Source organism: Oncorhynchus keta, chromosome 15 (genome assembly GCF_023373465.1).
Source record: "Oncorhynchus keta strain PuntledgeMale-10-30-2019 chromosome 15, Oket_V2, whole genome shotgun sequence".
Lineage (NCBI taxonomy): Eukaryota > Metazoa > Chordata > Actinopteri > Salmoniformes > Salmonidae > Oncorhynchus > Oncorhynchus keta.
The window spans coordinates 10,077,549-10,101,673 of NC_068435.1; the positions used below are offsets into that span (position 1 = coordinate 10,077,549).

General features: G+C 43.6%; 1 protein-coding gene and 3 non-coding genes across 5 annotated transcripts; 3 read left to right on the plus strand and 1 right to left on the minus strand.

Annotated features, from left to right (window-relative positions):
* Window positions 1–2,782: 2,782 nt before the first annotated feature.
* LOC118394407 (WW domain-containing adapter protein with coiled-coil-like) lies at window positions 2,783–16,567 on the minus strand. 2 transcript variants are annotated; one of them, XM_035787584.2, is made up of 13 exons: window positions 16,262–16,567; window positions 15,975–16,008; window positions 15,038–15,224; window positions 14,192–14,271; window positions 13,258–13,373; window positions 12,859–12,953; window positions 12,213–12,473; window positions 9,797–9,919; window positions 8,224–8,375; window positions 7,940–8,025; window positions 6,946–7,126; window positions 4,544–4,671; window positions 2,783–4,464 (listed from the first exon to the last, which is right to left on the minus strand). In XM_035787584.2, the coding sequence occupies exons 1-13, from the start codon at window positions 16,300–16,302 to the stop codon at window positions 4,395–4,397; spliced, it is 1,554 nt and encodes a 517-aa protein (XP_035643477.1). In that variant the 5' UTR covers window positions 16,303–16,567; the 3' UTR covers window positions 2,783–4,394. The 2 variants fall into 2 exon arrangements, with proteins under 2 accessions (XP_035643477.1, XP_035643478.1); XM_035787585.2 differs by having other exon boundaries at window positions 6,946–7,123; window positions 16,262–16,565.
* A 5,538-nt stretch (window positions 16,568–22,105) lies between these two features.
* Window positions 22,106–22,177, plus strand: trnaw-cca (transfer RNA tryptophan (anticodon CCA)). Its single transcript has one exon. It is a non-coding gene; the product is annotated as a tRNA-Trp (tRNA).
* Window positions 22,178–22,871: 694 nt separating this feature from the next.
* On the plus strand, window positions 22,872–22,943 carry trnaw-cca (transfer RNA tryptophan (anticodon CCA)). The gene has a single exon. It is a non-coding gene; the product is annotated as a tRNA-Trp (tRNA).
* A 694-nt stretch (window positions 22,944–23,637) lies between these two features.
* On the plus strand, window positions 23,638–23,709 carry trnaw-cca (transfer RNA tryptophan (anticodon CCA)). Its single transcript has one exon. It is a non-coding gene; the product is annotated as a tRNA-Trp (tRNA).
* Window positions 23,710–24,125: the final 416 nt, after the last annotated feature.

The following is a 24,125-nucleotide window of genomic DNA, read 5'->3' on the forward strand; positions in this document are numbered from 1 at the left end:
TTTCTGAAGGCACTGTTAATTAAATGCTTATGAAATAATCTCACATTCATTGTCACCATCACATCATTAATAAAGGGGAACTATTCATGCATGTGTCCACTGATTGGATTTATAAGAATATTTGGAAGATAAATACACAAAGCAGAGAACGAGGACAATACAGTACTAGAGGTTAGGAGGACAATACAGTACTAGAGGTTAGGAGGACAATACAGTACTAGAGGTTAGGAGGACAATACAGTACTAGAGGTTAGGAGGACAATACAGTACTAGAGGTTAGGAGGACAATACAGTACTAGAGGTTAGGAGGACAATACAGTACTAGAGGTTAGGAGGACAATACAGTACAAGGTTAGGAGGACAATACAGTAGTAGAGGTTAGGAGGACAATACAGTACTAGAGGTTAGGAGGACAATACAGTACTAGAGGTTAGGAGGACAATACAGTACTAGAGGTTAGGAGGACAATACAGTACTAGAGGTTAGGAGGACAATACAGTACTAGAGGTTAGGAGGACAATACAGTACTAGAGGTTAGGAGGACAATACAGTACGAGGTTAGGAGGACAATACAGTACTAACGATCAATGTAAATAGTGTTTTTTTCTGTAATGGGGAATTATTGATTAATGGGTCAGAGAAATGGGAGGAATTTGTCTATAGTGAGCCTGAAATAGGATACTTGTTATTTGGCCATTGGCCCAGTTTTATTGCAAGGACTTCTAATTGGTCAAACACAGGCTAGGGCTGAGTTATAAAACTAGATCATGTCCCTTTGTTCTGTGGAGAGAATCACTGGGGACAGGGGAGTATGAACATCTACCTCTCTGCATGGATTCACCCTCTTTGAATAAGAATAAACATTTTTTCCTCCCCCTGATTTGCTTTGGGGTCTGTGTTAATGAAGAGTAACAACTGCTAATATATTCATACTGTATTTCCTGAATAAAACCACAAATCTAAATTCTGAGGAACATCACAATGCAAACCACGTGATGAGCTCACAGTTTAATCAGATGGAAATCAGCAGTGAAAGAGCAGGAATCAAGTCTATTCAGTAACTGTGCAAAATGTGGGCCTCCCGAGTGGAGCAGCGGTCTAAGGCACTACATAGTAGTGCTAGAGGTGTCACTATAGACCTGGGTTGGTCCCAGGCTCTGTCGCAGCCGGCCGTGACCGGGAGACCCGTGAAGTGGTGCACAATTGGCCCAGCGTTAGGGAAGAGTTTGGCCGGCCGGGACATCCTTGTCCCATCGCGCTCTAGCGTCTCCTTGTGGTGGGCCGGGCTCATGGATGCTGACTTCGGTTGCCAGTTGTATGGTGTTGCCTCAGACACATTGGTACAGCTGGCTTCCGGGTTACGCAAGCAGCGCGGCTTGGCAGGGTGGTGTTTCGAGGACGCATGGCTCTAGACCTTCACCTCTCCTAAGTTGCAGCAATGGGACAAGACTAACTACCAATTTGATAAATTAAACTAAATAATAAAATACGCAACATTTTCACAGAACAAAAATGTAAACGCAACATGCAACAATTCAATTCATTAAGCCCAAAATCTATGGATTTCACCTCACTGGGAATACAGATATGCTGTGCCATGGAAGAGCTAGGACATTTTCAGCTTCCAGGTATTGTGTACAGATCCTTGCGACATGGGACCCTGCATTATCAAACTCAAACATGAGGTGGTGGATGAATGGCACGTCAAGGGGCCTCAGGTTCTCGCCACGGTATCTCTGTGCATTCAACTTGCCATTGATAAAATGCAATTGTGTTCGTTGTCCGTAGCTAATGCCTGCCCATACCATAACCCCACCACGGGACAGTTGAAACCGGGATTCATCCGTGAAGAGCACTTCTCCAGCATGGCAGTGGCTACAACCCTGTTGAGGACGACGAGCACGCAGGTGAGCGTCACTGAGACAGTTTCTGACAGTCTGTATAAAAATTCTTCGGGTTGTGCAAACCCAGTTTCATCAGCTGTCCGGGTGGCTGGTTTCAGACGATCCTGCAGGTGAAGACAGACGTGGAGGTCCTGGGCTGGCGTGGTTACACCTGGTCTGCGGTTGTGAGGCCAGTTGGACGAACTGCCAAATTCTCTAAAACGACATTCCTTCAGTCAGCATGCCAATTGTACATTCCCTCAATTTCGCAGTCTTGTGTGACAGAACCATACATTTTAGAGTGGCCTTTTATTGTCCCCAGCGTAAGGAGCACCTGTGTAATGATCTTCTTGATATGCCAATCGTATCAGGTGGATTTAATTATCTTGGCAAAGGAGAAATGCTCACTAACAGGGATGTAATATTTGTGCACAACATTTGAATAAAAAATGCTTTTTGTGTTTTTCAGCTCATGAAACATTGGACCAACACTTTACATGTTGCATTTATATTTTTGTTCAGTGTAAATTAAAAGCCTCCAAGGGAATCTAGGAGACAATGAAAGACAAGGTCATTACTATTGCTAGCTCAGTATTGCCATCTTGTGTCCAACGAAGGGATCAATTGAGCGTCATGTCATTTTAAACTAGCACAACTGTGCTTCTTAAGCACTTTGCAGCATTGCCAATATGCTGAATTAATGCAGCAATCACATTTGAATGACAAACATGTTTACACCGTACAGTAATACAAGTGACATTGTGCATTGTCAGTTGGAGGCAAGGCAGTGTTGTTTTTCACTCACTATCTCTGGAACAATGCAACAGCTTCACTGAAAACATCAGTATAAAAAGTGATAACAGTGATAGCCAACAGGCAAAAATGAGAATATCAAAAGATGTGGTAGAATAATGCATTTTATTCTCATATACTTTTAAGAAATAATATACAAAGCTATGGTCGCCCAATCCTCACAAAAACCTCTAATCCCCAACTATCGGATAAGTGAGTTCTCCAGCTCTGAAGACCAAAGTTTTGGCCGGTACAGTATGTCACTGATTGGTCGGAGAAGTTTGAGGATGGAGTAGCTAAGTCTGGATATGAAAGAGTGAGACAGCATTGTTGTGTAAAATAGTTATGTTTAATTACTGAGGCCAAAAAAAAAAAAAAGTTTAACTTCAGTAAGACAAATGTAGCGAACGTTAACTACGGACTCCATTTAACTAGTGCTGTACTGGATTAGCTGGTATAGCCAAGAGAAAGGTGAGTCCCATGAACATAAGATCATCTCCACCCTCTCTTCCATCATCTTCACAAGAACGCAATTAATAATGTGCAACAATAATTTAGGTTTACATAACCACGTGAAACTAAAGACCCCTTTTTCACAATCGAGAGAAACTGCACATAAGGAATTAATTACTCAAGATGAAGACAAAACAGACAAGCTTACAAAACAAAAAAAACATCAAACGTTCAGCAGAAGAGGGGGAAAATTATCAAGTACAGATCAAAGGGGGGGTTCTGATGCAGAGGTCATGGACGACGAGAACGTTGCCCTTTATCGCATGATCCCATTGGGGGTTCGTGATAGGAACTGGGAGGTGACCTAAAGGTTACGCCATGGGACAGTATGTTCTGAGAAGTATCCTGGCCAACGTAAGAGGGGTCACAGGTAACTAAGTCTACAGACTATTCCCATCCAGGGGGGAGGGAGCGTGGACCGACAGACATCTCATGTCAAGCAGCTAAGAATCTTGGTCGGCTCACATTTTAAAAAGTACTCAGTGAACTGGGACTGCTAAATTCAGGATTCCTCACTGAATAGAAGCAACTGTATGAGTCTGGAAGGAATCAAAGTTGGCTTTTAAGAATATGCTGTTAACCTGTGGGCTGTTCGATATCCTATCTGCAATGTGACGCACCACTTCAAGTCTATGCTGAAGAAGTGTTGGCATTTGAGTCTTCCTGGAATCAGTTGGTGATTCATACATCGCAAGTCAATCAGAGTCCCTTCAGTTCCCTCTCAACTTCAGTTAAGCCACAAGTCTGAGGAGAAAAAGATGCATTCCCAACCAAAACTGTCTATCAACCGCAACAAACACAGTCCAACAGTTTCTCAAATCCAAAAGGATGCCAGCCAAGTTTATCAGGTAACAAAAAAGGTATGACCTGTAGGTTTGTCAGAATCCACTGGTTTGGGTGTCCATGAAAAGCTCAACACGGCTTCTGTATTATTTTAGCCTGTGGTTTCATAGAACAATTTACATCTTGGATACCTAGACAAAATCTACACTTTTTCAGGGGCTCGGGCAGTGGTACACTTCATTGCGTAACCCATGACATGACGTCTTCAACATGCCCAGTCTCTTGTCCGTATCCTCAGACGCCCTCTGGTTCATGACGGTACGGACGTGTTCAGACTGGGGCACATGGGGCATAGAGGACCGCGTTGCAGGCTTCACCCGCAGCCTAAAGCGGGTCACCGTCTTTCATCTCCCACACAGGTTCTCAGACCATGTAAGAGTTCTGGTTCTTCAGCTTGTCCAGTTCTTTGCTCTGCTGTCTCAGGAACAGTATTCTGGGAGAAAATGGACAGTTTTAAGACAAACAATTTATCGTGAAGACTCATTCCTAGTGTGTGCGTGTCCTGTTCTCACCTCTGTTCCCGCAGCGTGGCCTGGATTTCACACACTCTGACTAAAGATCGGAGGTTTTTGAGTTCGGTGCAGATCTCAGACATGTAGAGACTGCCCATGTTGTGGGCATCCTCCCGTAACCGTGCTGCCTGAAAGAGAAAGGCAGAACCGGGTGAGGGGTTGCATCAAAACACACATCATCAACCTTAAAGCATTGAGGTCAAATTTCAGAGAAAAACATTTTTAAAAAAGTTTTAATTAGTCATCTTCAGAAGGAAATATTTATCAGAAATGTATTTTAGTACTGGTTAGTCAGAGTACCAAGAAGGCTCCTGCCTAGAGTCCTAGGCCTACCTAATGGTTCTATAACTGGCTATAAAATGTGTACAAAAGTTGAAGTGGGCATGTCTTGTCTGTGTGCCCCGAGGCTTTTACTCTCCCACTTTCTGACCAGCCAGCGGCAGCGTTGTTTGGTGGTTCAGCTCTTTATAGTCCAGGCGAGGGCTAAATATTGACTAGAACTAAAAAAGGATTAGGGTCTCTCATCTGTCCACCAGGTCTCCATTAGCAGCAGCAAACAGAATCCAACCACCACATGGCATCCCAAACCAAACCCAACCACCACATGGCATCCCAAACCAAACCCAACCACCACATGGCATCCGAAAACCAAATCGAATCCAACCACCACATGGCATCCCAAACCAAACCAGAATCCAACCACCACATGGCATCCCAAACCAAACCAGAATCCAACCACCACATGGCATCCCAAACCAAACCAGAATCCAACCACCACATGGCATGCCAAACCAAACCGAATCCAACCACCACATGGCATGCCAAACCAAACCGAATCCAACCACCACATGGCATGCCAAACCAAACCGAATCCAACCACCACATGGCATGCCAAACCAAACCGAATCCAACCACCACATGGCATGCCAAACCAAACCGAATCCAACCACCACATGGCATCCCAAACCAAACCGAATCCAACCACCACATGGCATCCCAAACCAAACCGAATCCAACCACCACATGGCATCCCAAACCAAACCAAAATCCAACCACCACATGGCATCCCAAACCAAACCAGAATCCAACCACCACATGGCATCCCAAACCAAACCAGAATCCAACCACCACATGGCATCCCAAACCAAACCAGAATCCAACCACCACATGGCATCCCAAACCAAACCAGAATCCAACCACCACATGGCATCCCAAACCAAACCCAACCACCACATGGCATCCCAAACCAAACCCAACCACCACATGGCATCCCAAACCAAACCCAACCACCACATGGCATCCGAAACCAAATCGAATCCAACCACCACATGGCATCCCAAACCAAACCAGAATCCAACCACCACATGGCATCCCAAACCAAACCAGAATCCAACCACCACATGGCATCCCAAACCAAACCAGAATCCAACCACCACATGGCATCCCAAACCAGAATCCAACCACCACATGGCATCCCAAACCAAACCAGAATCCAACCACCACATGGCATCCCAAACCAAACAGAATCCAACCACCACATGGCATCCCAAACCAGAATCCAACCACCACATGGCATCCCAAACCAGAATCCAACCACCACATGGCATCCCAAACCAGAATCCAACCACCACATGGCATCCCAAACCAAACAGAATCCAACCACCACATGGCATCCCAAACCAAACAGAATCCAACCACCACATGGCATCCCAAACCAGAATCCAACCACCACATGGCATCCCAAACCAGAATCCAACCACCACATGGCATCCCAAACCAGAATCCAACCACCACATGGCATCCCAAACCAGAATCCAACCACCACATGGCATCCCAAACCAGAATCCAACCACCACATGGCATCCCAAACCAAACCAGAATCCAACCACCATATAGCATCCCAAACCAAAAAGTGAGCTTAGCCACGCCCTCTCTTTTATCAACTTCAAACAGGAAGTGGCCTGGGTGGCCTTGGATGTGTAGCTACTGCCATCTAAGGGTACAACATTTGATTGTATGATAGTGCAGTCTACACTAAATGTAAAAAACTGCAGTTTCGTAATAATATGCACACAATTGGATTACATGCATATATCCTACTACCATCAAGGCATGACTAGTCCAAGTCGTAATTCAACAGTAGCAGCTTCTGTGTATCACGGTTATATCAAAACAGTGTGGTACTATTTTGATAATGACTGTATTTAACCCATTAGTCACAGTTGACAGACATCCAGACAGAAAAACGACTAACTCGACGTTCACCCCATTATACACCCAAATACCTTATTCTACCATCTACTAGAAACTGTTGAGTTGAACGCACAAATTACTTTGTAAACAACTAACTCAACATTGAATGAGCAAAACCAATTGTCCCCACTACACAGTGGAGGTCCTACCTGCTTCTCGATGTGCTCTGCGGGCCAGTTCTGGATGTGCCTGACGAGGTTCTCGTCAAAGTGAGAGGCCAGCGAGGGAGTGAAGGAGCTGGGAGCGCTGGTGAGGCCTGAGGCAGCGTTGGGAACAGAGTGGCCACCGGTGGAGTTGCTGTTAGGTCCTGGTGGCGGACTCCCCTGACTGCTGGACGAGAGACAGCAGAGGAAGTATAGGGACCGGGGGGCAGACAGAAACTACCTCTATTCTAACACCTAGACACTTGTGTTGATTGGATAAGATGCTACTATCATAGGGCTTCTATATACACACACAACCCTTCGAGACATAGACAAGTACATCTCAACTAGGTCAGGGACACAGAGGTAGGTGACATTAGGAATAAGGACATTTGTCCACACTCATCCAGTGATACTATTCTTCTGACAAGGGTACAAAACGGGATTGCTGTACTTCCATTTTATAAGGCTGTGTATATGGTATAATATATGCCATTTAGCAGACGCTTTTATCCAAAGCGACTTACAGTCGTGTGCATACATTCTACATATGGGTGGTCCCGGGAATCGAACCCACTACCCTGGCGTTACAAGTGCCATGCTCTACCAATTGAGCTACAGAAGGACCCGATATGGTGGAGGCATACAAGTAATGCTCCGTGTCTACTAAGAACCATTCAACAAATATCATTTTATTGGTCACCTACACGTGTTTGGCAGATGTTATTGCGAGTGTAGCGAAATGCTTGTGTTTCTAGCTCCGACACTGCAGTAATATCTAACAATTTCACAACAATACACACAAATCTAAGTAAAGGAATTAAAAATATATATATATATATGGATGAACAATGTCAGAGCGGCATAGACTAAGATACAGTAGAATAGAATACAGTACATATGAGATGAGTAATGCAGAATACGTAAATATTATTCAAGTTGCAAGTGATTTCAAGTCTATGTACATAGGGCAGCATCCTCTAATGTGTTAGTTATGTACCTCCGCTGTAGGAGAGTTCGGGGGTCCTCTGGACGTTTCTCTGCTGAAGCCTGCTGAGAAACTGGTCCTGGTTTCACTGGGGTAACCTGCAGAGGGACAAAATAAGAAAGAAAATTAAAAGCAAGCAAGAGGGAAGGAGAAGAGAGCAGAGGACAGAGATAAAATAATGTTGAGGTGGGGGGGAGAAAGACAAACACAGATCACAGGGTTAAAATGACAAAACCATACACCTCGATCATAACAATATCATTGGACAAGCTTAGAGTTTCCGTGGAGGTGCTGACCTTTGGTTGGGAGGTGGCGGGTGGCATACTGAGCAGGGGTTTCTGGGTAAGGAGGTTGGTCTGGGGCGTGCCATTCCTGGGCGACACGTATGAGCGGGGCGAGGAGGCGTCCGACGTTAGTGATATGGGCGACTGACTTGCCTGCAGGGCCGCTATTGGTTCGTGTCCAGGAGGCGAATAAGACAAAGGTACTATTTTTAATAAGAACAGCCTTAACCTCACATACACAAAGGGTATAACTACATTATAAATATGCCTATAAAGACATGAGTCATTCTAAAGGTTGATTTTTTCTTATGCATCCAAAACTTTAATGAAAAGCAGTGGATATCGTTGCTTAGAGGACGACCCTGGTTAAATACATCCATAGCCAAATTTGATAGATTATTCAACAACAAAAACTAGCATACGTTGCCCTGAACTGAACGACGCCCATACATCTTCTTGAAAGACTTTGGTCAAATCTTCAGTTAAAGCTTTCAACAATAACAGCTACCCTGAAAATATCCAATATGAGGATCCTCCCAACAATAACAGCTACCCTGAAAATATCCAATAGGAGGATCCTTCTTTGTGGGCTATACTCAGCCTTGTCTAAGGATGGTAAGTTGGTGGTTGAAGATATCCTTCTAGTGGTGTGGGGGCTGTGCTTTGGCAAAGTGGGTGGGGTTATATCCTTCCTGTTTGGCCCTATCCGGGGGTGTCCTCGGATGGGGCCACAATGTCTCCTGACCCCTCCTGTCTCAGCCTCCAGTATTTATGCTGCAGTAGTTTATGTGTTAGGGTCAGTAGTTTATGTGTTAGGGTCAGTTTGTTATATCTGGAGTACTTCTCCTGTCCTATTCGGTGTCCTGTGTGAATCGAAGTGTGCGTTCTCTAATTCTCTCCTTTCTCTCTCGGAGGACCTGAGCCCTAGGACCATGCCACAGGACTACCTGACATTATGACTCCTTGCTGTCCCCAGTCCACCTGGCCGTGCTGCTGCTCCAGTTTAAACTGTTCTGCCTTATTATTATTCGACCATGCTGGTAATTTATGAACATTTGAACATCTTGGCCATGTTCTGTTATAATCTCCACCCGGCACAGCCAGAAGAGGACTGGGCACCCCACATAGCCTGGTTCCTCTCTAGGTTTCTTCCTAGGTTTTGGCCTTTCTAGGGAGTTTTTCCTAGCCACCGTGCTTCTACACCTGCATTGCTTGCTGTTTGGGGTTTTAGGCTGGGTTTCTGTACAGCACTTTGAGATATCAGCTGATGTACGAAGGGCTATATAAATACATTTGACTTGATCCTCCCGACAATAACAGCTACCCTGAAAATATCCAATAGGAGGATCCTCCCAACAACAACAGCTAACCTGAAAATATCCAATAGGAGGATCCTCCCAACAACAACAGCTAACCTGAAAATATCCAAAAGGCGAATCCTCCCAATGTATTTCTATCTGAATATAAGTGTAATTCTATATATCCTAGTTCTATACATCAACCAGGAGACACTGGAATGAAAAACCATTCTAACAGAGAGAGAGAGACGTCAAAAAAAGGTGATGACGTGTGACAGCAGCCATACCTTGGTTGGAGTGTTGAGCAGCTTGGGAAAGAAGAGCAGTGATGTTGAAAGCAGACGGTCCAGCAGTGAGGAGTTTATGAAGCATAGACTGCAGGGAAGCTTGGGTAACAGCAGCCGCGAGGACTAGAGGAGAAAAACAACACAGGACAATGAGAAACACACACACAGATACAGGCACCCATATGCGTGTTATGTATGCAACACGCACAGACCAGTCCATACATGAATATCAAGAGAGACAGGTTGTTGAGTGACAGTGATTTTCAAAATGGCAGCATTATACAATAATCAATTGTAGAAAAGAGGTGAGCAGACATGATATTGGACTTTTACCCTACGAGGGGAACAATGAGACAAATCAATAGAACTGGCTTTGAGGTCCAGAGTTGAGATTGAGGGATATAGGCTACGCAAATCTGTCATTGAATCGGTAGTTTAATGAGATTATTTTATATTCACAACCCATGTGGTCGACGAGAAGCGATTGTCTCAGGATCGCCCATGCACAAGAATAGGACCCACAAACCCCTTCCCTCAATTGAGTTACTCCTTTTATCTCGATATGGTGAATTAAGCCTATTCAATATCTGATCCTGTCTGAGTAACAGAAACTTTAGAAATCAAACCCAATGAGATGTATTCTGAAATATCAGACTGGGGATCAAAACGATTGTGGCCTAGATGGTGTGCAGCTAGGGACGGACAGATGCATGTTCGGCGAGATGGTGTGCAGCTAGGGACGGACAGATGCATGTTCGGCTAGATGGTGTGCAGCTAGGGACGGACAGATGCATGTTCGGCGAGATGGTGTGCAGCTAGGGACGGACAGATGTATGTTCGGCTAGATAGTGTACAGCTAGGGACCGACAGATGCATGTTCGGCTAGATAGTGTACAGCTAGGGACCGACAGATGCATGTTCGGCTAGATGGTGTACAGCTAGGGACCGACAGATGCATGCTCGGCTAGATAGTGTACAGCTAGGGACCGACAGTTGCATGTTCGGCTAGATGGTGTGCAGCTAGGGACGGACAGATGCATGTTCGGCTAGATGGTGTGCAGCTAGGGACGGACAGATGCATGTTCGGCTAGATGGTGTGCAGCTAGGGACGGACAGATGCATGTTCGGCGAGATGGTGTGCAGCTAGGGACGGACAGATGTATGTTCGGCTAGATAGTGTACAGCTAGGGACCGACAGATGCATGTTCGGCTAGATAGTGTACAGCTAGGGACCGACAGATGCATGTTCGGCTAGATGGTGTACAGCTAGGGACCGACAGATGCATGCTCGGCTAGATAGTGTACAGCTAGGGACCGACAGTTGCATGTTCGGCTAGATGGTGTGCAGCTAGGGACGGACAGATGCATGTTCGGCTAGATGGTGTACAGCTAGGGACCGACAGATGCATGCTCGGCTAGATAGTGTACAGCTAGGGACCGACAGTTGCATGTTCGGCTAGATTAGTGTACAGCTAGGGACCGACAGATGCATGCTCGGCTAGATAGTGTACAGCTAGGGACCGACAGTTGCATGTTCGGCTAGATTAGTGTACAGCTAGGGACCGACAGATGCATGTTCGGCTAGATGGTGTACAGCTAGGGACCGACAGATGCATGCTCGGCTAGATAGTGTACAGCTAGGGACCGACAGATGCATGCTCGGCTAGATAGTGTACAACTAGGGACCGACAGATGCATGCTCGGCTAGATGGTGTACAGCTAGGGACCGACAGATGCATGCTCGGCTAGATAGTGTACAGCTAGGGACCGACAGATGCATGCTCGGCTAGATAGTGTACAGCTAGGGACCGACAGATGCATGTTCGGCTAGATAGTGTACAGCTAGGGACCGACAGTTGCATGTTCGGCTAGATAGTGTACAGCTAGGGACCGACAGTTGCATGTTCGGCTAGATTAGTGTACAGCTAGGGACCGACAGTTGCATGTTCGGCTAGATAGTGTACAGCTAGGGACCGACAGTTGCATGTTCGGCTAGATTAGTGTACAGCTAGGGACCGACAGTTGCATGTTCGGCTAGATAGTGTACAGCTAGGGACCGACAGTTGCATGTTCGGCTAGATTAGTGTACAGCTAGGGACCGACAGTTGCGTGTTCGAGTCGCCGACAACTGTAGTCTTTTAGCTTCTCCTAACCTGATATGAAAAGACCCTTCTGAAGCCAAACCCACTGGCTCTGTTGTAATATGATCACTTCAGACATCAGAAAATCCAAATTTGTGTTTCACATTTCAGTATAGCAAAGGCTTTTTTCAATACCTATGCTGCATCTAGTTACAAGGATCACATCATACTCCAGAGTTGACCTTTGAACCCTAAGTCCTATTTTCAGGCAGAGCTTATTTGGACCCAGGTCTGCTAAAGCTCAAGAAGGAGAAATGTGGTGTTGGGCGACTCACCCTCATTGATCTTGGCCATGTCCATGCTGCCATTGCTCATCTGCAGGGTGGCCTGCAGCGCTGGGAGGAGCTGCCGCAGGAGGGCGGGGTCTTGGAGCAGGCCCGAGGCCTGAGATTGGACAGAGGGGGACACAGGGACCATGGAGGAGGATGAGGAGGGGGTGGGGTTAGAGCCAGAGGCTTGGTTCAGGCCCGGATTGGTGGAGGAAGATGACTGGGAAGGAGCAGTGTTGGAGGATGACTTGTCCCCTGAAGTACTCTCTGTGGAGGGAAAGGAAGAACAGGACTGAAGAGACTCTGGCTTGATAGACAGGATGCACCTCTCTGTGGTTCAGACTGACTTGCTGTACTCCTCTCCATTTTGTTCATTGAAAAGGTGCCATAGCCATAACACATACAGTTGTCAAGTCTTTTCAGATCAGTGCAGACGAAGGAGGATGAGGAAATAAGTCACTTCTTACCATCGACACGCGGCCAAATTCTAAGACAGTAGATGATTGCACATTTCACAAAGGTATAGTCATACTATAACAACAAATAAAGTTTTATTTAAAGAGGCAAACATCAAAATCCAGATGTGGTTAGTGTATCTGAATCTTAGACAACAACTCCCATAAACGACCCCCTCTGTAGATTTCATACTTACTTGTGGTGGCTGTGTCCACAGACTCTCGTCTGTAGTCCCGGTCTTTAGGGAACGTGTTGGACTCTCTCTTAGACGGGTCTTTTTGCCTTTGCTCTCTGGACACAACGAAATACAGAAACTGAAGGTCATTGTCAGGATTACGTTTAATTAAACAGTGTAACTGCTGGTTGAATTCAGTATGGGAGTGTTAATATCAGAACCTGTACTCTACCGAAGTTACTCTACCGAAGTTATGGGACCTTTCAGCATGTTCAATCGATGAGGTTCAGAAATAGGGGATATTGGGACATATTGGACTGTATTGCGATTTAAAGTAGAAACGGAAGAGTTTAAGCTAAAGAGAAGAAGAGTATGATGTTTATGAGTGAGACATTGTTTTTCCATTAGTCGAGGCCTTACCTCTCCAGCCAGTCTTTGGGCTTCTCCCACTGAGAGACCTCAGTCCTGCAGTTGTAGTAGTACTTCTTGCCCGAGGAGCTGATGTGCTCCGACCAGTCGTCTGCAGGCTCGTGAGGCTGAGGGAAGAAGGCACAACATAAAGGTCAACTAACTTAACACTAGCGTAGGTTTTGGGTTCAAGTAGGCCTACTTTTGGAAAATCAGGATAAAGGCTAGCGGCTAGTAATCAGATTCTAATGTGAAAATCGGTGTGGGAGATACAGGGGCTTGTAAGTAAGCATTTCACTGTAAGGTCGCCTGTGACTAATAAAAACTTGATTTGACTTACTCAATAATTGATTGATTCGACTTGCTATTAATAAAAGCAAGCTGATCCTGTACACTATTTAGGCTAGTCTGCCTCAGTCAAATGTGGATGTCAGGGTGTATATCTATATTCTGAAACTCTGCATATCTGTGTTACCCTGCCTATATAGAGGACAGATTTACACCTGAGGCTATGAGGATGTGTCCTACAAGGCTAGCAGTGATACTTGGCTACTGGGTCGCTTCAGGTCCATTCACCAGGTAATTTCTTGACACAAGCGTATGCTGAGCTAACCCTTCAGTTCCAGGGGCTCTAGTCCATTGTTTCTCTGCAGATGGGTTTGTTTCTGGTTGTGAATGTAGGCAATAACAACAAAAAACTCTTGTGAGCTGAAAAAAAGTATTTCTTGATAGACAGATCATCATGAGGATGGATGGAGACAAACACCAGAGAATAATCATCCTTTACACAACATCCTGACAGAGCCGATTGACATAATTTGTCACACAAAACTGAACTGTAAACAAGCAGAGCTTGTCCTGTGGCTTAGAGACCCATGTTAGAACCCCAGCCTGGTGGATGCCTACTTTCAGAAATCACTGGTTCAAGTACAACGAGGTATCTTACGGTGTCTGACGCCTTGCTTTGATTTGAGTGCGAGTTGGAGCTGTGGTTGTGAGAATTCTCTTGCGGAGAGCAGCTGGTCCCTTTAAAAGAAATGATATGAGAACATTTACAAAGGAGACCACACTATTAGCAACCATAGACATGACAGGTTAGGCTACCCCCTATCCATTGAACAAAAGATGTTTGCAATACCATGGAATTTACAGCAGCTTTCCATTTCATTAAGTACCAAGGTACAGTATGTCAAAATTGTATATTTTAGTGCCCAAAAGCAGCATAGTAATGTAGCTAGCCTAGGTGCACTACGGTTTTGTCATTCTACAATACTCTCTCATTTGACAAGACAACGTCGAGTTAACTAGCTTAAAAAAGCCCCTGTGGAACTTCAGCAACATACGTTTCATGTTAATCTTGCTTTGACGTCTGTGTATAGACTTGACCAACAGTTGTGTGGATATCTTCAGTCATGAATTGGGCCTTACAGACTCAACGTCTTGTTGTACACAAGTAGCCATGCATGTTTTGAGCAGGTGTCATGTATGCGGAAGTAGTCCAAGAGCTCTCAATAGCCCAATTTACAGTGTAAATCAACAGTTTGCTGTAGGCTATTTCTAGCCTGGACCCAGATATGGTGGTGCTTGTATAGCAAACTCCTAGGGTTGTTTGGCATAACAAGGCCCACAGGAATTGGCTAAACAGCATACACATATCTAGGACCAGGCTAGGATACCTGAACTGGCTAATCAAAAGCAAGCTTCTCTGTGCACACAAGCAAAAACATTTAAGTAATATTACCAAAATACAGAGAAAAGGTTCTTTAGCTAGGTTCTTTCTCTTTGAGCTTACCACCATCTTGGCCTCGGAGTGTGTGAAATGTTTTTGTTTTGCTGTGTCCGTCACTGTGCTTATTGACTGGACTTTCATCAGAGTGTCGGAGCATTTTGTAGGGTGGTGTAGGATCTGACAACCCATCTCGCATTTTATCGTGACGGTGAAGGGTGGTAGATTGACTCTTGGGCTGGGATTTGTGTGTCTGCAATACATATAGGCTTGTGTCAGTCAACATAGCAATTCAACGTTTCCTCTTTATGGATGAACACCTTTCCACCCACTGACATATGATACTGTAGGCCTACTTCCTACTTTTGACATTGATTGTGCTGTACTTTTCATTCCTGCCTAGCTATGTATGCACAACCGTTTGTAACGTTGTTTATTGCAAAGCTAGCTAACTAGCTTCCTTAAACCACTTATTTTTTGTCTACATTTGTCAATTTCTTGTACTGCAATTTGAGCCATTTTACGTATTCTTAGTTACTACAATGGTTACTACATCCATCCTTTGTGCAGTATTCACACCATCAACATCGATAGCTAAAATATTAGATCGTTATGCTCCATTGGTTATCTAACTGGCTATCAAGGACTGTATTTAACTTAGCTAGCTATCGCGTAAAAATAAACATAGCTTGCTAACGTTAGCTGGCTAACGACTAGCTGGCTAATGTTACGCCAAGGGGAATACAGTCGGCAGCTAGCTTGTTGGTTAACTATGGGTTATTGTTCAGCATTAATTAGCTAGGTAATTTAACTAAACTAGTTGTAGCCCAACGTGTGTTCACTGACGTTACGGTAATTTTGCCAAATCCTGAACCAAGGCTTTTGAGTTGCAAAACTAAAAGCCAGCTAAAGGCCTGCATGGCTTACGAGTTAACGTACGTTAGCTAGCTAACACACTTGCTAACTACGTAGCTAGCTAACGTGCTATATTCACTTGCTTTACCTGATAGGGTTGTGAATCCCTTCGGTCGGTACACCTGAAATATAGACAAAAGAAAGTTAGCTAGCTATAGGCACACATTTGAAATGTTGATGCTGCAAAAAAAATATTATACTAGCTAACTAGTTAGCCACTGTAGCTACTGACGTTAGTTACCTAGCGACAACGTAGTTCGCTAGTTGTAACTAACTAGCTAGATAAATGAAAACCTTAGCTACATAGCTAACATTATTATGTCAAGGGAATGGAAGAGCTGTCAAAGAGAAGTGACAAAATGTATGGTCGTTTACCCATCGCTGAGTCTCGGTTGTTTCCTTGTATGCATTACCATCAATGCCGTGTTGATGTGTGTGTGCGCGAAGGGGGTGAACTATTGACAACAAAATAGTATTATCGTCTTCAGTTAATTTATCTTGGTGATGCCTTGGTAATTAGTTAGCCAGCTGGGAAGGCCAGCAACTAGATTTGCACAGTGGATAGCTATGTTGGCCTTTGGTCCATTATTTGCTCGCCTAAACTGCACAATCTCTTCTGTGCAGTGCCAGTGAAAGGAAACAGGCGTAGCAATGAAATCAGCCCCGCCTCCACACACTTAGCTATTTCCGGGATACTCCCTTGTCGAAAAAGGTTCGCAAACCCTTCACCTAATCAATGATTTGCAATGCAGTCAGACGAATTGCAGTGGTTGAAATAACAACAAAGCCCATCTCTGAGAATGCACATGGCCGATGACATTTGATGATTGAAAAAGTATAGTAGTATAGGTCTTTGCACTTTCCCTGCCCCGGCCCAGTATGTCGGATAGTCTAAAGTTAAACAACTCAAAGGGCCCAATGCAACATGACATAATTATAAACCAACCCCAAGTCTCTACCCTAGTGTTTTTCATTCTTCCATGGGCTGTGCACAGTACTACCCATTATAACTAATTAAAGTATTGCAAGTTAATTGAATTTCATAGCACTAGGCTGAGACAAAAGCCCACATACACTGGCCCTTCGGTACCAGTAAGAACACAGCCCGGAGAGCCTATTTTTTGATTGACCCTGTTCTGGATAACCTACTGATCAGGACCAATGCTGTATTTCTGTATCCTTGTCTGTCTGTATAGGACTAATGATGAGGCGACATCAGACCATCACTTTATCTGGCATTGCCTGGTCTAGTCCACTCAGGTCTAAAGTAACCAACGACATACAACTGATTGGAACACTTTTAAGGGGAAGGAAACTGGTGATAGTCACATTGGGCTAATACTGTCTGGTTCAGACTGGCTCATTGCTTTTACTCTATTTTTGTCTCCTATTCTGTTTACATGTGGCTGTTCAAATGGACCCCCACCTTCTCTCTGGTGAGTGTTACCTTATTTGGACTGTGCTGAGCTTGCTGAATTGCATATTGACAGCAACTTTATTTACCATTATTTTAATCCTATTGCTCTAGAGAATTAAAAAACAAACAAATTAATTAATATTAATGACGAATAAATGCAGCACTTTAGACACGAACAGTATGCAGCTAGTCTGATTTATTAAGCACCATTTCTTAGTTTTTCCTATTCTCTTTAAATTATTGAGTCATTTTTTTGGGGCCACCTAATACAATAGTTATCTTTTAATTGTTAACTTTAAGTCACAAACGGACTAAGTTGCATGTTAGTCAGCTGTTTAGGAATATAGGTCTTCAGCCTGTATACTTGCTTTCATGTATTCCACAGATGCTGATTGATCTGTCTCAGTGTACAATCAATCAATGATGCCATATGAAGGACAGAAAAGCTATGATTCCATGGTGAGAGCATAGACTTATATAATTGGGTGAGAGTGAACGTACACTTCAATGACATGACGCCATGTGGACTGTAGAAAGATTGTGGACTATTGAAAGACTTGCTTTCAATGAGGCTACGCTTACACAGACAGCGTAGTTCTTTTTTTCTTCACTAATTGGTCTTTTGACCAATCAGCTCTGAAGAAGATCTGATGTATAAACAGATCTGATGTGATTGGTCAAAATACCAATTAGTGTGAAAAAAATATCCGAATTGGGCTGCCTGTGTGAACCCAGCCTTAGAGTTACAGATCTATAACTCACATTTCTATCTGAAATCAGTCGGGTACCACACAAAACAAAATAATAGACCTTCAAAACAGGACATGTCCCATAGTGCAGCGCACAATTGGCCCAGCGTGTAAATAATATTTTGTTCGTTGCTGACTTACCTAGTTATATAAAGGTTCAATTTTTAAAAAAGTTTTTAAAAAGAACATGTCATTGCCTCTCTTATCCACTTGGTGGCAGCAATACCATAAAAAGGAACACGACTTCGGTTTCCTTTCATTTTTCTACTCCTTTAAGATCGTCGGACACTTCATTAAACATCTGAGGCTGAGACTCCACAGAACAGGACAGGTTCACCGTATGCTCCAGTAAATGTCATCTCTGATAATAGGTCAAATCATAATTCTGTTGTCATTTGTTTAGGAATGGCGTGCCAGCCAATGCAACTATCCAAGTTGGTCAACCAGTACATATCTAATACCAATTGACAATGAAAAAAATACTTGCCTTGATAGAAAATAAAGGGATGAGTGAATACAGCCAAATGTCACTACTGCATGTAGATATCAACATTCTCACCAAGCTATCTTTCCACAGACAAGGTGTATTGCTGAGTCTTTCCACTGGACCAATAGGTACGTTTGGAGGAGAGTGTTTTTGTGATGGAGTGACCTGTGACCTGCACAGCATTAATATTTACCTTGAAAGTCTGTTTATGACCCTCTTGTAAAGGAAGACATTGAATACTAATTTGGCATACTGACATGTAGATGTCATAAGATGGTATGTTTGGGAATACCTTACATGGGCTCCCCTAGCTGATGTTTTCACCACACCCTTGGTTTGACCTCTGACACCTTTTGACTCCTCCCTCATGACCCCTGACCTTGTCCTCTGCTCTGACGGGTTATTTATGACCCTCCGACTGACCCTCTTGTAAATGGAGGGAGAGGAGTGTGTGTGTGCGTGTGTAACTCTTCTCTCCTTTGCTTCACGTGTGTTTGAACTGCTGTCCTTGGTGATCTCTGGGATGAAACCTATAATGGACAGAAATGAGGACATTGCGTTTCTAAAAAAGGTGATCATGCAAAGGAGATTCCACCAACTGGTCAAGGTGAAACTGGCTTTATCTACTGTGATGTCACGGCAATGCTACAGTTATGATATACTAATGATATCTGAGAACGTTTATCATGTACAATTACCATATGTCACAGTGTGTAGTTATGAAAATGCAAGAGGGATGCACTGGGTAGTATTCACGAGGAACCAACTCAGGCTGAAACGGGGAGGGACTACGCTTTTTGCTGCGGTGTGCACAGTGTACAACCCTCTTGCATTTACAGAACTACACGCTATGACCTTCTACTATAATAGTGAATAGGACAGATGTACATCCTCTGTGATGTACTGTAATAGTACCCCCACCGTCACATCCTGAATCTGGTTTGGAAAAAGGATTGGATATAGAGACAGAAAGATTTTGTACAGGAGTACAAGGGTCCCCAAACTGTTTATCCATTGACTATGTCACTATTACCTATCTGAGGCAAAGTCTTGTTTTAAAGGGATATTATTTATTCTATACAGAGTGAAATCATGGCAGACCGTTTTCAGCATTAAGATAATTCATTTCACCCCAATGGGTAATGTTTCAGTTTTGCTACAATTGATGTCAACTCTAACATAAAGTGACACTGAATATTCCCACTCTCACATAATCCTCTTTTTTCTTTTACCACCTACCCTTTAACTCTCAACCCTTCTCCTGTTTCCACTCCTTTAACCCTCAACCCTATTCCTGTTTATACTCCTTTAACTCACAACCCTCCTCCTGTTTATACTCCTTTAACTCTCAACCCTTCTCCTGGTTATAATCCTTTAACTCTCAACCCTTCTCCTGTTTATACTCATTTAACTCTCAACCCTACTCCTGTTTCCACTCCTTTAACTCTCAACCCTACTCATGTTTCCACTCCTTTAACTCTCAACCCTTCTCCTGTTTATACTCCTTTAACTTTCAGCCCTACTCCTGTTTATACTCCTTTAACTCTTATCCCTATTCATGTTTCCACTCCTTTAACTCTCAACCCTTCTCCTGTTTATACTCCTTTAACTCTCATCCCTATTCATGTTTCCACTCCTTTAACTCTCAACCCTACTCCTGTTTCCACTCCTTTAACTCTCAACCCTTCTCCTGTTTATACTCCTCAAACTCTCAACCCTACTCCTGTTTATACTCTTTTAACTCTCAACCCTTCTCCTGTTTATACTCCTCTAACTCTCAACCCTACTCCTGTTTATACTCCTTTAACTCTCAACCCTACTCCTGTTTATACTCCTTTCACTCTCAACCCTACTCCTGTTTATACTCATTTAACTCTCAACCCAACTCCTGTTTCCACTCCTTTAACTCTCAACCCTTCTCCTGTTCATACTCCTCTAACTCTCAACCCTACTCCTGTTTATACTCATTTAACTCTCAACCCTACTCCTGTTTATACTCCTTTAACTCTCAACCCTATTCCTGTTTCCACTCCTTTAACTCTCAACCCTATTCCTGTATAGACTCCTTTAACTCTCAACCCTATTCCTGTATATACTCCTTTAACTCTCAACCTTACTCCTGTTTATACTCCTTTAACTCTCAACCCTACTCCTGTTTCCACTCCTTTAACTCTCAACCCTATTCCTGTATATACTCCTTTAACTCTCAACCTTACTCCTGTTTATACTCCTTTAACTCTCAACCCTACTCCTGTTTCCACTCCTTTAACTCTCAACCCTACTCCTGTTTATACTCCTTTAATTCTCATCCCTACTCCTGTTTATACTCATTTAACTCTCAACCCTACTCCTGTTTCCACTCCTTTAACTCTCAACCCTACTCCTGTTTATACTCCTTTAACTCTCAACCCTACTCCTGTTTCCACTCCTTTAACTCTCAACCCTTCTCCTGTTTATACTCCTTTAACTCTCAACCCTACTCCTGTTTCCACTCCTTTAACTCTCAACCCTACTCCTGTTTCCACTCCTTTAACTCTCATACCTACTCCTGTTTCTTAAGTACCTTTTCCATATATCTCACTCCTCCGCTGTTCTGTAGTTTGTCCTTTGTGGGCACCCATACTTGTTTCTAACATGCGCAGATTTCAGTAAACATGTGGAAAAGATAGATGCTGTCAATACCTACTCATTTAATTTCACTAAGGTTCCAAAAAACCACTTGTCCTGGTTCATCCTCTCTTTTCCCATCCCATTTTCTCCTCCCATTCCCCTTACTCTGTCAGACAGCCACTCCAGGCCTGGTTTAAATCATCAATGTCTACTGAAGGGGCCAAACCAAAGACCTGTTTTCTTCAAAATAGCTACTGTTTGCTTGCAGCAGAAAGTAATGACCTACAGGCAGACTTATGAATAGTTTTGCTGTTACTGTTGATGTTGTTGTTAATGTTGCTGTCGCTGTTGATGTCGCTTTTAATGTTGATGTTAATGTTAATGTTTCTGTTTCTGTTTCTGTTACTGCTACTGCTGCTGTAACTGTTACTGTTGCTGTTGCTGTTAAGGTTACTGGTACTGTTAACTTCTTATGGCTTGGGGGCAGTATTTCGACATCTGGATGAGAAGCGTGCCCAAAGTAAACTGCCTGTTACTCAGAAGCTAGGATATGCATATAAATTGTAGATTTGGGTAGACCACACTATAAAGTTTCCAAAACGGTTAAAATAATGTCTCTAAGTATAACAGAACTGACATGTCAGGCGAAAACCTGAGGAAAATTTATCCAGAAGGTGGGATTTTTTGATGTTGATACTTTTCAATTATATGCCTATTGAGTTTCTAATGGGTTAGGACACAGATTGCAGTTCCTATGGCTACCACTAGATGTCAACAGTCTTTAGACTTTGTTTCAGGCTTGTTTTCATGCACTTAACCTGCCGGGCAGAGGCACGTGCTGATGGGGGTGGCATTGTCAGATGGTTCATTTCCCCATAGAACCAGGCCTCCATTCCAAATTATACAGTCATCGAAATCTGAACTAGGCATCCTCTCCAAAGATGTTAGAATTCAAAGACCTCGTGGCGCAATGGTAGCGCGTCTGACTCCAGATCAGAAGGTTGCGTGTTCAACTCACGTCGTGGTCATGGTTTTTATGTGTGCAATCTCTGCCGCCTTTACTCAGTGAATCAGCACAAGTACCAATGTGGCTTTACAGTACTAATCTCGCATGGAAACGAACAAACCAATGCTGCTTTTGATGAAAATAGTCTCTCACAAGAACCTGACACACTGCAAAATCCTAAATGAAATTATGTTATTGTCAGTCTTCGAACAGGTAGTTTAATGTATGCTTGGGGGCAGTTTTTTGACACCTGGATGAGAAACGTTCCCTAAGTAAACTGCCTGTTACTCAGGCCCAGAAACTAGGATATGCATATCAATGGTAGATTTGGATAGAACACACTCTAAAGTTTCCAAAACTGTTGAAATAATGTCTCTGAGTATAACAGAACTGATATGGCAGGCGAAAAACCTGAGGAAAATGTATCCAGGAGGTGGGATTGTTTTGATGTGGGTAGTTTTCAATTGAATGCCTTTTGAGTTTCTAATGGGTTAGGACCCAGATTGCAGTTCCTATGGCTACCACTAGATGTCAACAGTCTTTAGACTTTGTTTCAGGCTTGTTTTCATGCACTTAACCTGCCGGGCAGAGGCACGTGCTGATGGGGGTGGCATTGTCAGATGGTTCATTTCCCCATAGAACCAGGCCTCCATTCCAAATTATACAGTCATCGAAATCTGAACTAGGCATCCTCTCCAAAGATGTTAGAAGTCAAAGACCTCGTGGCGCAATGGTAGCGCGTCTGACTCCAGATCAGAAGGTTGCGTGTTCAACTCACGTCGTGGTCATGGTTTTTATGTGTGCAATCTCTGCCGCCTTTACTCAGTGAATCAGCACAAGTACCAATGTGGCTTTACAGTACTAATCTCGCATGGAAACGAACAAACCAATGCTGCTTTTGATGAAAATAGTCTCTCACAAGAACCTGACACACTGCAAAATCCTAAATGAAATTATGTTATTGTCAGTCTTCGAACAGGTAGTTTAATGTATGCTTTGGGGCAGTTTTTTGACACCTGGATGAGAAACGTTCCCTAAGTAAACTGCCTGTTACTCAGGCCCAGAAACTAGGATATGCATATCAATGGTAGATTTGGATAGAACACACTCTAAAGTTTCCAAAACTGTTGAAATAATGTCTCTGAGTATAACAGAACTGATATGGCAGGCGAAAAACCTGAGGAAAATGTATCCAGGAGGTGGGATTGTTTTGATGTGGGTAGTTTTCAATTGAATGCCTTTTGAGTTTCTAATGGGTTAGGACCCAGATTGCAGTTCCTATGGCTACCACTAGATGTCAACAGTCTTTAGACTTTGTTTCAGGCTTGTTTTCATGCACTTAACCTGCCGGGCAGAGGCACGTGCTGATGGGGGTGGCATTGTCAGATGGTTCATTTCCCCATAGAACCAGGCCTCCATTCCAAATTATACAGTCATCGAAATCTGAACTAGGCATCCTCTCCAAAGATGTTCGAAGTCAAAGACCTCGTGGCGCAATGGTAGCGCGTCTGACTCCAGATCAGAAGGTTGCGTGTTCAACTCACGTCTTGGTCATGGTTTTTATGTGTGCAATCTCTGCCGCCTTTACTCAGTGAATCAGCACAAGTACCAATGTGGCTTTACAGTACTAATCTCGCATGGAAACGAACAAACCAATGCTGCTTTTGATGAAAATAGTCTCTCACAAGAACCTGACACACTGCAAAATCCTAAATGAAATTATGTTATTGTCAGTCTTCGAACAGGTAGTTTAATGTATGCTTGGGGGCAGTTTTTTGACACCTGGATGAGAAACGTTCCCTAAGTAAACTGCCTGTTACTCAGGCCCAGAAACTAGGATATGCATATCAATGGTAGATTTGGATAGAACACACTCTAAAGTTTCCAAAACTGTTGAAATAATGTCTCTGAGTATAACAGAACTGATATGGCAGGCGAAAAACCTGAGGAAAATGTATCCAGGAGGTGGG